The 14,175-nt window shown below is 40.8% G+C and overlaps 1 protein-coding gene across 1 annotated transcript; it reads right to left on the reverse strand.

Moving 5' to 3' along the window:
- Positions 1-12,202: 12,202 nt before the first annotated feature.
- On the reverse strand, positions 12,203-13,484 carry LOC139809474 (uncharacterized). Its single transcript, XM_071772381.1, has 3 exons — positions 13,352-13,484; positions 12,440-12,620; positions 12,203-12,377 (listed from the first exon to the last, which is right to left on the reverse strand). The coding sequence occupies exons 1-3, from the start codon at positions 13,482-13,484 to the stop codon at positions 12,203-12,205; spliced, it is 489 nt and encodes a 162-aa protein (XP_071628482.1).
- Positions 13,485-14,175: the final 691 nt, after the last annotated feature.

Genomic DNA, 14,175 nt, shown 5'->3' on the forward strand with positions numbered 1-14,175 from the left:
GATTCATAAACGTCAAGCACGACTGTTTACGCTGTTCGCACCTCCATTGTCGCCTCTCGATTTCGGGACTCGACCTGTCGATCGTTCCGCACCCCCGGGACACAATAAATACATCCATCTCCACGGTACGGCGCAGTATAATGCGCGAAAGGGCCCGCAGCGGAGCGGTTCCCGTATCTCCGATACGATCGGTAGTTACTTAGCACTTCCACGACGCTCGATGCTTTGATGCTTATCGAATCGGCCCTGCTTCTCCCCACGTTGAATTTATTGCGGGCCTCTGCGGAAAAGAGGCTGACGGCCCATTTGCATCTCTCCTGCTCTCGGCCGGATCTATCTCTTTCGTTGGCAAACCAGTCGCTATTATATCTCTGTGATGCTCTCGCAGAAACGAATGCACCGATACGGATTGATAGTATCGCGTGAAGGATTGAATCGTTACTTCAGAAGAACAAAGCGATGGATAATCAATTTTTATTTTGAAAATGTCTTAAATTTTATTCGATGCACGAATGTAATAAATGTAATAGTTATGTGATAATTACTATTAAAGTAATATTTAATTACTATTATAATAATGTCTTTAATATTGCATTAGATCTTTATTATGTTGATGTGAAGAAACATTAAAAGATATTTTTTCTTCTTCTCCTCTTAAAAACGTGAAATTTTTTTTCTAAATGTTAATTAATTTTTTTTAATAACAAAACAATGTAAAATATTTAGGGGACAAGCTTGTTTTCCAACATTAAAATGTGAGGAATTATCTATTTCTGTAATTATCAAATCCTGCTGAATCGAATTCTTCGCGAGGATTTTAGATCGAAGGACTTGAAGAACGGAGATTTTTTTTTCCAATGTCGAAAGTCGCTTTGTCGCAGAGATTGAACCCAACAGTTGTGACGTATATACGGTTCATTCAGAAGTCAAGGAACGTTGTACTCCTACAAGGAATTACACGCGTGTTGCACACGCACACGACACTCACGCGGCGTGACCTACCCCAGTGAGAATCGTGTTTCAATACAGAAACCGAAAACCATATCATTACGTAGAAGCTCCGTTTCGCGTCGCGCGCGAGACGCGCGCCGCGCCGGGCGTTGCATTGTCAAGAACCGCGTGTCGTTTCGGCGTGCGATTCGAGCGTTTCAATTCGCAAATTGTTTTCGTAGGGTGTAGGGAGCTATCGTTTTACATTCATTTTGAAGAGGATGGGCCGATCGGCTTTCGTTAAATCCTTTTCATTTGCGGGGTCGGTAATGCGAGGTTCCATTAGCCGCTACACTTTGTGGAGGGGGGGGGGGCAAACGCGATTAATACTGACCCAACTTAAGATAATCAATTGATAATTAAATGATAAAGTATTCTATCTCTTGAATATCCTTTAAAAAATAATTATTGATTCAAAAGATTATGCCGCCCGAGGGCTCCTTCGGCGCCTCTTATATACACACGCATAAATAATATTTTTATACAGGAATTTTAATCTCCCTAAACGCATGATATAAATATTATAATGCTTCTTATTACATTCACCGTATGGAAGAAGACTCTAAAAATAGAAACACGTATAAATTATTCGCAAGAAAGTATGTTAATCAACATAACTTCTTCCAAAATTGATGGTTAATGTCCATTTCCATCAATGCAGATTAACTTTAATCTCGGTTTAACTTACATTTTATCTTTTCCTAATTCCTAGAACTAGAAAAAGGTAAAAGTAAATTAAACCGAGATAAAGTTAATCCACATTGGTAAAAATGGACATAAGATTGTTATCCAAAAACCATTTTTCTGGATTGCGAGTTCGGGATCGGGAATCATCGCTGTGGAGGAAATGTTCAAGATTAACTGGCAAATTTTAGCGCGAACATACGAGTGGCGATAATTTCGTGACGCGCGCGATTGCGACGGCGTGCGCGTGCACGACGGACAACGAAGTTCGGTCACGTCGCAAACGACGCAAACGATGCAAACGGTGACGGATGGAGGAAGTGAAGTCGCGCGGAGGGTTGGCGACAAGTTAAAGTATTAAGTAGCCCGTCGCTGCGTCCGCTGTCAGTCTCCGCTCTAATTAATCGTAATTGACGGCCGCGCGAAGCCTCGCACATTGCTCGCAGCGTGCCGCGTGCCTCCTCCTCGTCGCAGCTGCATAATCGTCCACGGCAGCTTCTTCTGTCGCCCGTATAGAAATCTGTCGACGGAACTTCCAGATCCGCATCTGGCACGTGGCCGACATCGGAAACACCATATAAAATCCCTAATTCACTAAAATTAATCGTCTCGTAATTTCTCTTCGAATTTCTCCCGATACACACGCACGCGTATAAGTTACTAATTTGCAAACAATACGAAACGATATTTTGGGTCAGCTTTCAAACATTTTCAAAATCCTTGTTTTTTTTAGGTAGATTTGCATGGATCTGTTTTCTGCCAAACTCGATATACACTCGCCTTCCATCGAAATTCTATACGTTCGAGTCGAATCCAATCCTCTCCAATTTTGTCAAAATGAGAACAGAATCCATTATTTGTCATATTACCGCATGTTTTCGCGCGTACGTGTTAACTTATTGCGACGATAATGAATAAAAAACAATGATGAACATTATCCGGCTTATATACGTGACGTATAACTAGATAATTATGGGTGTAAAGTATCGATTAATAACTGCGATCATATTCGCCAATAATGCGTAGTCTGCACGAAACAAAATCATTTAATAATAATAATAAAAACACGCGATGTCGCCCGAGGTGTCATTAATCGCGATTGTTGACCAGAAGATGAGATCATGAATCAACTTACACAAATTAATGAAAAATACAATCCGACTGAAAATTTATATATATGTAATATATTATATTGTATTTTGTATTTTTCGTTAAATTGACTCGTGGTTTCTTTGTGCCCAACGATCGAATAATTAATGCGACAGCTCGAATGACATCGCGTGTTTTTATTACAATTATAATTCACGAATTATAAATATACAACTGATAAATAACGAAGATATAGTAATATAGTAAAGTGTACGAAGATGGGAAGGAGTTATGCAACTCGACGAGCAATTTGCATGATTAGTTCACCCATTTTTTCTCCCGCTTCAGCCTGTCCGCGCACCAGATACTGGATTCTCACGGTACGTACGCCAATTGGAGTCAACTCATCTAAATACCCGGGCTACCCGCTATTACAGACGCGTCAGAGGCGGCCCATTATGTAACTGACGTGGACAATGTTGCCCTGCATTCGCCAATTGGCCGAACGTCGCGAACCTTTTTCAGCGAATGCCCTACTTTAGAAATATGAATGGAGACTTCGTAAAGGCGAACGCTAAAAATATCGTGATGTCGTAGGCACCGTATAGTTAATCGTTATTACGGATAAAAGATACTACAGATGAACAGCAATAATTGAAACGTACTGCACGTCAATTCTCCATAGTTTTAATTATTATATTTTTCAGAATGATGCTTCTTTAGAAAATCTTTATATCAGATCTTTAGTTTGGCAATAAATTCTGTAACAAATAAACAATATCCGTAAAAAATAGCCAAAAATTATTGCAAAAGCCACAATTAAGCCACATAAAAGATGTCAGTAAAAATGTACTGCATGATAAAAGGAGGAGAGACGCGAGAACCGCTTAGCAGGCACGCGGAAAATTTCGAGATTTAACGCAAAGCGGTAGTATTTAAATAATTATTCTTGTTATAAGTCTACCTCGCTAATAGAACCATTGTCTAGGTCTGGTTAGGCACGTCTAAAAGCATAATGGCTGTTTCCTAGAGACGCGCCAGTCCGAATACAGAGTGAATTAGAATAATTCGTTCCGTCTGGCTGCGTCACTATATTGCATCGCGTAAGATCGCCGTCGTCGTCTGTTAATTCCAGCTCCCTTCCACGGTAAACGTAATTTTTTTATCTGAGAATAATCCATAATGTCAAGTAACTTGTTTCACTATCCGAGAAAGAGGTGTTTTGCGTTATAAAATATTTTACGGGAAATTGTAAATTTCGCCAAATTACAAAAAGATATTATTCTACATTCTATGACTTTCTGGTACAGTTCACTGTAGAATTATTTTGTGATAATTAGAATAAAACAATAATTAATTTTACAACATATAAAAAAATTAACAGATATCGATAAAAAAATGCATATAAAAAGCACCAGTTGTCTCAAAACTTTGACTTTGATCAATAGACTAATTTGTTTCGCGTTTCTTGACTTTTAATTTTATTTTAATAATTTATATATATTATTCAATAAATAATCCGCGATTATGTATTAGCGCATCCCATCGCTCGTAATATAATAACGTAACGATATGTATATAATACTTTATTATTATTAATGTATTTAATAATGCGACGTCAAATGAATTTACAGATATAGACAATAATATACCGAACGATTACATCGCGAGAGTACCGCAGCCAGAAGGTGCATCCCGGTCAACAAAATATGAATTTTCGAGGGAAGCAGCTATCGCGTGGGTCCGGGGAGAACGGACACTGTCGTCCCGACAGAAAAATTTCCATCCGCTATCCGCGCCAGAAGGAAATTGTTTTTTCTACGTTAGCGCAATTTGCCATGTAAATTCGATCGTAACATGATTACACGCCTTAGCAAACTATAACCGGACTCGCCGCCGTCGGTCGCCGAAGCTAGACGTCCGTTCCATCCTGATCGATCTTGATCGATCTTTCGATATACGCATACAGATATAGATCCTACCGAAGATCGTGCCAGATGGCCTATGGGACGAGCCGAGACCATTATGCGGCCGTCCGAGAATCCGTAATGAAATTAGAAATTAAGAGAGAGAGAGAGAGAGAAAGAGAAAGAAAGAGAGAGAGAGAGAGAGAGAGAGAGGATAAGGTTTATGAGCTCGGCCTGAATTTTCCTGGAACTTCTCGATCGTCCTCGTAGTATATACGAGGCATTCTGTGGTAATATTCTCTCACAAAATTGGCGATTACTAAAGAGAAACGCAGAAAATCGCATGGATGTTACTTCAATTTCATGTCGTAGTTAACGATCGATATAACGAATAAAGTATACTTTCTATTTCTGCAAATGTATACGTGATTCAGAGAATTCTGCGCAGAATTGTTTCTACCAAGCCCTGCTTCTTCTTTACGTGAAATAATCTGAAATATAATGATGCAAAGAGAGAGGAGCGAAATTGGAATGGAAAATGAAATAAATCTCGGTTAATTTTAAGGGCCTCGCCGCCGCTAGAACGTTTAATAAGTTGCAGGTATACGCGTAATTTACGAAGCACATCGTAGATTACCGCGACCGAGTGAAAAAATCGCTCGATTACCGGTTGTCGTCGCACGCCGTAAACAAAAAGTGTTAGCCGCGAGAGAGAGAGAGAGAGAGAGAGAGAGAGAGAGGAGGATGAAACGCCGTGCACAAAGCCCCCGGTGCACACAAAGTCGTCGTACAGGACACATTGCGTGTACGCGTAGCTCGTGTTCGATCACCCGTTAAGAAGGAAGCTCGAGGGGCCCCGATGTCGAAGATAAGGCGGGGTACGACGACGGGGTCCTCTCCTCCGCCCGCGCGCTCTCGTGGAGCCGAAATTTGGGGACCAACGCGCGCGAGGGCCTCCCTCACGTAATCCACGAGTACGTCGCGACGAATTTGTTCGCCTGCCCAATGAGCCGTAATACGCCCCCTTCCACACCCGGGGACCCCGCTGGGGCCCGTTCGCCACGTCGTTCCACGTCACGGTGAAGAAGCCGCGAAACTGGACCCCTTGCATCAAAATGGCTACCGTCCGCATCGGTGGTCATCGGGGGGACCCCGATCGCGATTACGCGCGGAATTGAGGGGAAATACGGAAAAATTGCGCGTCTCTCGCCATGTCGATCGCGTGTGGGATCTTTTGAAACGGGCAGTAGACAAACACGTCTATATTTATATGTAATTATAGAAGCTTTGCAATTAATGAAAATCGAACAAACGCATAAACTGCACGTTGCCGCAATACTAATATAAATATTAATGATGTAATTTGTATTAAATCAGTTTTCCATATAAACCGATGCGATATTTATCGTTGAAAATTTACATGGCAAATATAACGGTGGGATGATACCCGACCCGCGCGCGCGTGCTATCCGTACTTATCGGAAAATGTATGCGGAGGCCGCGCCACGTTAATAATAACCGACGAAGAAAACATTAATAAAACGTACGTGCGCATTAATTTTTACACGCAATATGAAAACTCTGCGGATGCGGCCAATTAAGGGAGCGGGCAACAACATGCTTTTCAACAAAAATACACAACAAAATATCGTTTTCTAAACGAAGAAAATTTATTATTCGATATGTTTTCCACCGCTTCTCGAGCCATTATTGTTTGTTTTTTAAACGTGCATGTATTTATACTACCCATATGAAGAGATATATGATCATATAACATGAATTGAACGTACAATTTCGAAAAGGGCGCATTTTTTAGCTTATAGGCTTTTTCACTAATATGTACTCTAATTACACATCTTTTTGTGCGAAAAGAGCACCCTTCTATTGCGATTTGACCCTAAAATGCAAATTGTAAAGTTTTGTATCACTGCGGGTACAATAGTTTAAAATTAAATCAGTTTTTTTTTATTCCTGAAAATTTTTAATTTTCAGGGATGTGCTCTTTTCGAAATTGCACATTCAATTTACATTTAAAAGAATTTATATTTACTGGACATCAATATTTTTTTATTTGCAGGATGATCTTGTTTAAGATAGCAACTGCGTATCCCTGCTTGTCATGCACGCGTCCGGGTAATTGCGCGGGGTCATTTGTTATACCGGTAAAATAAAAAGTGTCGAATCCAGCCCGTAAGCGCGATCGTCGGTGTGTAATTTGTCGATCGAATAATGCGATGTTAATAGAATGGTGTATTGGGTACACCGACCCCATAAATGGCATAAATCATTGTTAATTTGGCAGAGCCATTCAATCGCCGGTGCTGCCAGGCCTCCTCTCTCTCTTCCTCTCTCTCTCTCTCTTTCTCCTCTTTTTTTTCTTCTCTCGCCGGTCGCCGGCGATCCTTCGACTGCTCCTCTTCGCGCCGGCTCCTGTCGGTCGAACTGGTCGAAGGGATCCGAAACGGCCGTAAAACGAGGGCCCTTCCGATGACCGCTGGTGAATATAGTCTGCGAAATTGCCTCTCTATGCCGTATCCTCCCGCAACCGCTCCCGTTCGCCTTTTTGTTTCCGCGTATTTCACCGGCTGACCGACCTTCTTGTAAAATTCAGCCTTTTGGCCATCGATACCGCAAGCATTATCAATTGGCAAGTATTATCGCCGAATCGATGCTCCATTGTGTGTCGCGTGTACGAGTATCATTGGATACCTTCAAGATTTAAATTTTAAGTCAAATCTTTCAATATTTTATTATCGTTCTTTTTAGCGACGGTAAAAAGTGGCGTCTCGTGCTTAAATTAATGAACTAGTTGTGTTTGCAGATTCTGCGTCCTTAGGTAGCACATAGCCGGTCACTAATAAAAGTAATAAACGACCCTCGGCGACCCTCGGCCAACCGCGTTGATTTAGACAGATCTACCTACCTGTCAAGTTAGAGGAAAAATTAGGTGCTAACAACGCAAATTAGATGCTCGACAAGCGGTTTCGGCCCCGTCTTTTGTTCCTTCCAGCCTGGAAGATTTTCCACTTCTTATAGAAATCTCTCCGTAAATCACGCATCGCGGGACCCGATGCGAGCTTCCGCCGATCGATAAGTCAGCGGACGAGACCGACACATTCAACATTGTGCGTCGACTCGCGGTTGAACATGGTGGAAACGGTTATCCCGAATTTTTGCACCATCGACCTGCGAACGTCGAGCGACACGATTGGCGGAATCATCGCGGTACTTTCGTACTGGAAAAAGCTACGGCGGGAGAGAGGGGACGTCAACGAGGAGGATACACGGATGGCGAATGCGAGGGGGAGAGAAGGAGAGGGAGAGAGGGAGAGAAAGAGAGACCGAGAAAGAGGGAGGAAAAGAGTGAGGACGAGGGAGATACGTAGATAGACGGAGACAGAGGTAGCGTAGATAGAGAGGGGAAAAGGAGAGTACGAGGCTCGTGTTTCCGGCCGGGTGAACAACAATGCCCGCAGACAAATGAGCATCCCGCCTCCATTGTTCGCCTGATCGGCACGGCGCAGCCTCTCCCCGGTTCCGCTTGCGCTGCTCCGGACCTCCCTATGTCGTCGTCACGGGTCCACGTCGTCGTCCTCGAACAACCGATTGGGGGGTCCCCGATCAACCTGATGCGGGCCAACACCGATTAAACATCGCTGCTTCGTCGAATCTCCGTCAACGGGACTCTTCGCTTTCCTCCTTTCCCTTCTCTCCACCCATCTTCTCCTTCTCCCCCCCCCTCTCTCTCTCTCTCTCTCTCTCTCTCTCTCTCTCTCTCTCTCTCTCTCTCTCTCTCTCTCTCTCTCTCTCTCTCTCTCTTTCTCTCTCTCTATCTATCTCTCTCTTTTCGCCCTGGTTCCTCCTGCTCCTTTTGTACTACCTCTCGATCGCTCTCTTACCTCTCGTGCTTTTGTCTCTGTACGTTCGCCCCCTTCGTGCCCTACCTGTTCTTCCATCAGCGCGTCCATTATGCTCCAGGTGCGGTTCCATTCGCGGGAGAGGAACCAGAACGAGCGACGACTCTCTCGTGTGATATGTCAGGACTATGTGGATCAGAGATATGAACGTAGAGATATACTATTTATGCGATTAAGCTGTATGATGAACACGCGAAAGTATATACAGAGATGTACACTGTTAAACTCGTAGTGTCATTGTACAATATTTGAGTCATTTTGAATCATTTATTTAGGTCATCACTGCTCCTATTCGATATGTCGTTTAACTGAAACGATGTTAATTTAACTAAACCAATGGGTTCAAATAATACTGTTTTGTGTTAAAATAATAAATTTCGACACACATAGTAGTTAAAAATAACAAAATGTTATTAAATTTCATTCTTTAATATTTTACCGTGCAAGAGCAACATCAGATAAACAAAAGAATTCACGCAATTTTTTAAATATTTAAAACAGAGTGCTTAAAAAAATGTTCAGTGTGTACTTATGAAGCTGATATGATCTAATCAATTGAATACAGAACTCGATAGACGTCGTCACTCGCGCTTTATCACTTATTACACATAAAACGGTTGTTATGAATGTATTCCTAACAAACATGCAAAACCTTGAAACTCTTTTATATTAATTTTATATTGATACAAGGAAACTTCTCAAGAGAAGTTCTTCATTTGAGAGATACATTCTATTTTCACGTTTACCCTTCTTTTCATATTCCTGTCATCTTTTATGTTACCTTTAATTATAATTTATTTTTCACAGTTTGCGTAATTTAATTTTATGCTATCATGTTTCTTATTTTATTTATATATCCTATCATGTTTCTTGTTTTCCCATTTCCCTTCAAAAATGAAGTAAAAGTCAAATATGTAGCTAAGATCGTCTGCGAGTCATGCAATTTTGACGCGTAGCGTTCCAATAACTTCAAACTTAATTACCGCAAGATTCTCGACGCTATATTTGGATACCTCCCGTATAGGAATGATCGAGAATTAGATTCGCCCGTTTAGTATGTAACTTGGCTAAGCACATGTCCTATATAGTAGCTCTCGTAAATAATTAATCCAGATACCGACGATGTGCCAATTTTCCCTCATAATTTATATCCTATCATGTCCTATAAGAGTATTATTTACACGCGAACTCTGGTGATAAGGACTATTTCGGGATATCGCCCGACCGAAATAGTTATCGGATCGCCTTTGCAGATACACGTCGCGCGATGTGTGTGCGCAATGTACATACATATATGTGCGTGCAGGCGTACGGGCGCGGTTTCGATGGCCGATTTCCGGCGTGGTCCCCGATCGAGAAACTTACCGAGACAATGGACCGTTCGTCCACAGGAGACAAATGGTCCGCGCGTAATGGCACACGAGCAGGAAGAAAAAAAAAAGGAGAACGTAAGACCGAAGCGAAGCGGAAGTGCTCCCCCGCGACGCACAAACGATCGCTCGTGATTATTGTCCATGGAAGATAATGCTGACGGAGCCGATAACTGCGCTTGTCCGAGCTGGACTTCCGGTTGCGTTTTGCTCCAAGCTACAACGTGACTCCGATCGAATTTCCAAATACAGTGTCAAAATGATGACATATTATTTCTTCCTTTTTTTACAAAACATATACATGAAATTTTCGTCTATCCACGATGCCAATTATAATTGTATACGCACGCGTACGAGTTATGTAACGGAAAATAAAGTAAAATATCACGCAGAGCAGAATATCACGCTTTTAATACAGCTGCAACCTGGTCATCGTTATCGGAGTTTTTCAACGGCGACTCAACTTTTCAAGAACAGAAAAGGTATTATATTTTGTTTAATAATTTTAAAATATCAATACGCACGTTAGATTTTTCTGCATTACTATTTTAAAAAACAGCGCTGAGATGCGACGGTGAAAGAATCTAGTGCAATACAGTGGTCCGATCAACTTCTTCGAGAGCTCATCGAGCAAATTCGATTTAAATCGATGTCCTTAAAATCCTGCGGAAGGCGGATCGCCGCGTCCTGCCTCCTCAATCGTGCCCTCGAATACATGGAGGAAATCGAGCGATGTTCTCGATTGGCGCAAAGTATATCCCGGCTTGCAAACGGGACGGCTGACAATAAGAAGACGATGTCGTCGGCCCAGGAGGCCAGATGTCGCTAAGGATTCGGGATCCGTCGTGCCGAGCCGGTCCATTCATGGGTTAGCTCCCGTGGCGGCGCACCTTGCTCGAAACAACCGTCGACCTCCTGGACTAAGGAAATCCGATACACCGCCGCGCGTTACCTCGCGGGATGTGCGCTACCCTACTCATCCATATTCCGGCCCGTTCCAATTCCATTAAACGACCCGGCAACCTCTCCGCCGAGAGCCGGCCCCGTGCGTTGGCATTGTAAACGCTGTAATTCTCCTGCCATCGATTACGTCGATTGCTATCGCTGTCGACGCTGTCTTCGACGGCAGTTTGAGAGCGCGTGGTCGATGGCGGTCGCTGTGTGTCACCGAGGCATTCCTCGAGCTCGTATCTTATTATATCGGACATCGAACTAAGTACGCATGGAAAATTGAGGATTGCAAATCGAAGATTAGAATTTGATTAGTCGAATCAATTTAATTTTAATCCATTTTGTTCTGACTGGTTGAATTCTAATAATTCTCAATTCGCAATCCTCGATCTTCAACACGTAGTCTGCACTAGCTAGGTTAATAATTAAAAGATATAAACCAAAACCTTTATAATATTTTGTTATTTTTAACTACCATGTGTGTCGAAATTTATTTTTACACAAAACAATTAATATTAGTTTAGTTAAATTAACGACATATCGAGTAGGAGCACTGGCGACCTATATAGAAATGATTAAAAATGACTCAAATTAAGTATAATTAGACCAATTTAACAATGCGATACAGGCATTACACATCCGTTATATCCAGTGAACTACCGAATGTCAACTCTCTGAACTCCCATGCTAGCGCCCGATCACCAAGAAGAAAAAGGTGAGTTGCTTTAGTTTAGTATATATAGTTCACTGGTTATATCGACGCGTTTTGTTAACCCTTAGACCCTAGGTTATTAACTGTTAGGTCTGAGATCCAAACAAAAACATGATTTTTTTTGGTTATATAAAAATTCTTCTTTGCTTTAAGCCTTTATAACTTTCTTCCTATAATCCTATAAGTCTCAAAATAAAATTTATGATAGTTCACTTGAGCAGGCTTTGACATTTCGATTAAAAAAAAAAAAAAGAAGTAAAACGATAAAACTTAAAAAAAGAGGTAGTAACGATGTAGACAAAAAAAATAAGAATTGTAACCTAAGGTTAATTTAAGTTTCTTAGCGCTCTTCTGAGACAACTTAATTCTTTTTGATTTTTTTTTTTTTATATAACAGGATTTTTCCACAAAGATACTAAAAAATTTATCTATAACTTTCATAAGCAGGTACATTGTTGAAGCGCTATTTAAATTATTAGAAATTGAGTGAAAAATTGGAATTTCGACGGAAACGTCGTTCCTCAAAACGCGAGTCGAAGAAAGACCACTACTCTGAGACGCGGTTGATCATACGAGTGACGATTATTTATTCGTTTTTACACGATTGGAGTTGCACCGATTCGATTCATCGGCAGCGTGAGGAGGCGCTTCGCGCTGGCTCGAATGGTCGCGGCTCTTTTGGCGTTCCTCGAAGGCCTCCATGTCGGCGTTCAATTCCTCGTACGGCTGCGTCACCGTGTCGGCCAGATCCTCGCATCTGCGATTATCGGAAAAAGTAATTTATCCTAATGCTTTACCGAATCGTTTCGCTAATCGTACTGAGTCGTTTTGTGCGCGAGGCAGAGCTTGCATCTGTCATCGGCTGCGAGAGCGGTCTTGTCCAGGCCGAGTCGCCGGAAGATTCTCAGTCCCTTGCGCCAAATATCCTTCTCCTTTATAATCTCCTCCACGCTCGATACCGACGCTTCCGTTTCCGGCGGCGACTCGCGCTCCGATATCCCTTCGCGTCAAAATATTATATATCTCAATCAATTTGGAATCTCGCTCAATACCACTTTTATATATAATTCTACGTATAATTTCACGTGTAATGAAAATAAAATATATAATATTTCACGTATAATGAAAATAAAATAAGGGTGGATCATCTTTTACACAATTATATACACGTGACGGACATCGAGCGACTCGACACGCGTATGTGTGATATTTTATTAACACAATTAATTGCAAAATATAATAATTAATCTTCCTTCATTGCGTTACAATATTGTGCTTAATACATTAATATAATTAATTGTAAAATAAACTTCCCTCACATTGTGTTACAATACAGCATATAATTTAATTAATTTAATAAACACGCGTCTTATAAAACACGCAAGATTTCGCAGTAATTAAAGTAACCGAAAAATATTTTTAGCGAGTACATTGTTAAATTCGTAGTGTCAAATTATATTCAATTTGAATCGTTTTTAACCATTGCTAATATAGGTCGCTACTGCTCCTACTCAATATGTTAATTTAACCAAAATAATGTTAATTTAACTAAATCAATAGAGTTAAAAATAATACTCTGTTTTTTGTTAAAATAATAAATCCCGACACATGGTGGTTAAAAATAACAAAATGTTATTTAATTCAAGGTATTGGTTTAAATTTTATCCTTTAATATTTAACAGTGGTATGATAACCTCTAATTATATACTTTATATTTTCGTCACGCGATACCTTCGTGCGGCCGCAAGCAATTCTGAGCGTCCAAGTACTTCCAAAACGCCTTCACTTTCTCCTGCTGACTTATACTATTCTCTCTGACGAACGCAAGCTCTATGTGAATCTCATCCTCATCTTCTGAACTCATTTTGAAACCGCGCGCGGCAACCGCGTGTAACCAGTCCCCGACATCACTTCCGCTTCTGAATCCGACACGCGCGCGTCTAGTAAAATCGAATATCGAGTCTAGTTACAATCGCTATACTCGGTTGATAAAAATGTTTCGTTGCTCTAAAATGCTCAAAAAACGCACGTGTTTATTAAAACACGATTTAATGTCCGTTTCTACCAAGAGATTAATTTTAATTTCGGTTTAACTTACTTTTTATTTTTTTCTAATTCTTAAAACTATACAAAAAAAGATAAAAAATAAGTTAATTCAAGAGGCTAAAGTTAATATCTACATTGGTAGAAATTAATAGAAATGCATAAGACTGCCAAAAATGTATAATACATGCAAAATATACACACAGATCTCTTATTTTCCACAAATAGATATTAAATTGACATTACCAAAACAATGTGTATATTAAATTATTGACACTCCGATTTATCAAGCAATTTAAATCGCTCCTATTTAAATTACTAATTAAAACTGTATTACCGACGACGTGTCCAAGAGCGATGCTAAATAAGACATTTTAAAGACATTAAAAAATGTCTCAGAAACGTCATAAATCGAGACGTAAAGAATTCTAAAGACACCACAAAGATATTTTTCCGATTCCGCGAGACGCATTGGAAATTTAAGACGTTTTCCTTAGACGACGAAGGACCTC

The sequence above is a fragment of the Temnothorax longispinosus genome, chromosome 3, assembly GCF_030848805.1.
Source record: "Temnothorax longispinosus isolate EJ_2023e chromosome 3, Tlon_JGU_v1, whole genome shotgun sequence".
Classification (NCBI taxonomy): Eukaryota; Metazoa; Arthropoda; class Insecta; order Hymenoptera; family Formicidae; genus Temnothorax; species Temnothorax longispinosus.

Bases quoted from the DNA above. Each gene is read 5' to 3' on its own strand.
- LOC139809474 (XM_071772381.1), bottom strand. From the start codon at position 13,484: ATGAGTTCAGAAGATGAGGATGAGATTCACATAGAGCTTGCGTTCGTC. The intron at 12,621-13,351 runs GTATCGCGTGAC...TTTGACGCGAAG, and splicing joins TTGCTTGCGGCCGCACGAAG to GGATATCGGAGCGCGAGTCG. The intron at 12,378-12,439 runs GTACGATTAGCG...CGATAATCGCAG, and splicing joins CTCGCGCACAAAACGACTCA to ATGCGAGGATCTGGCCGACA.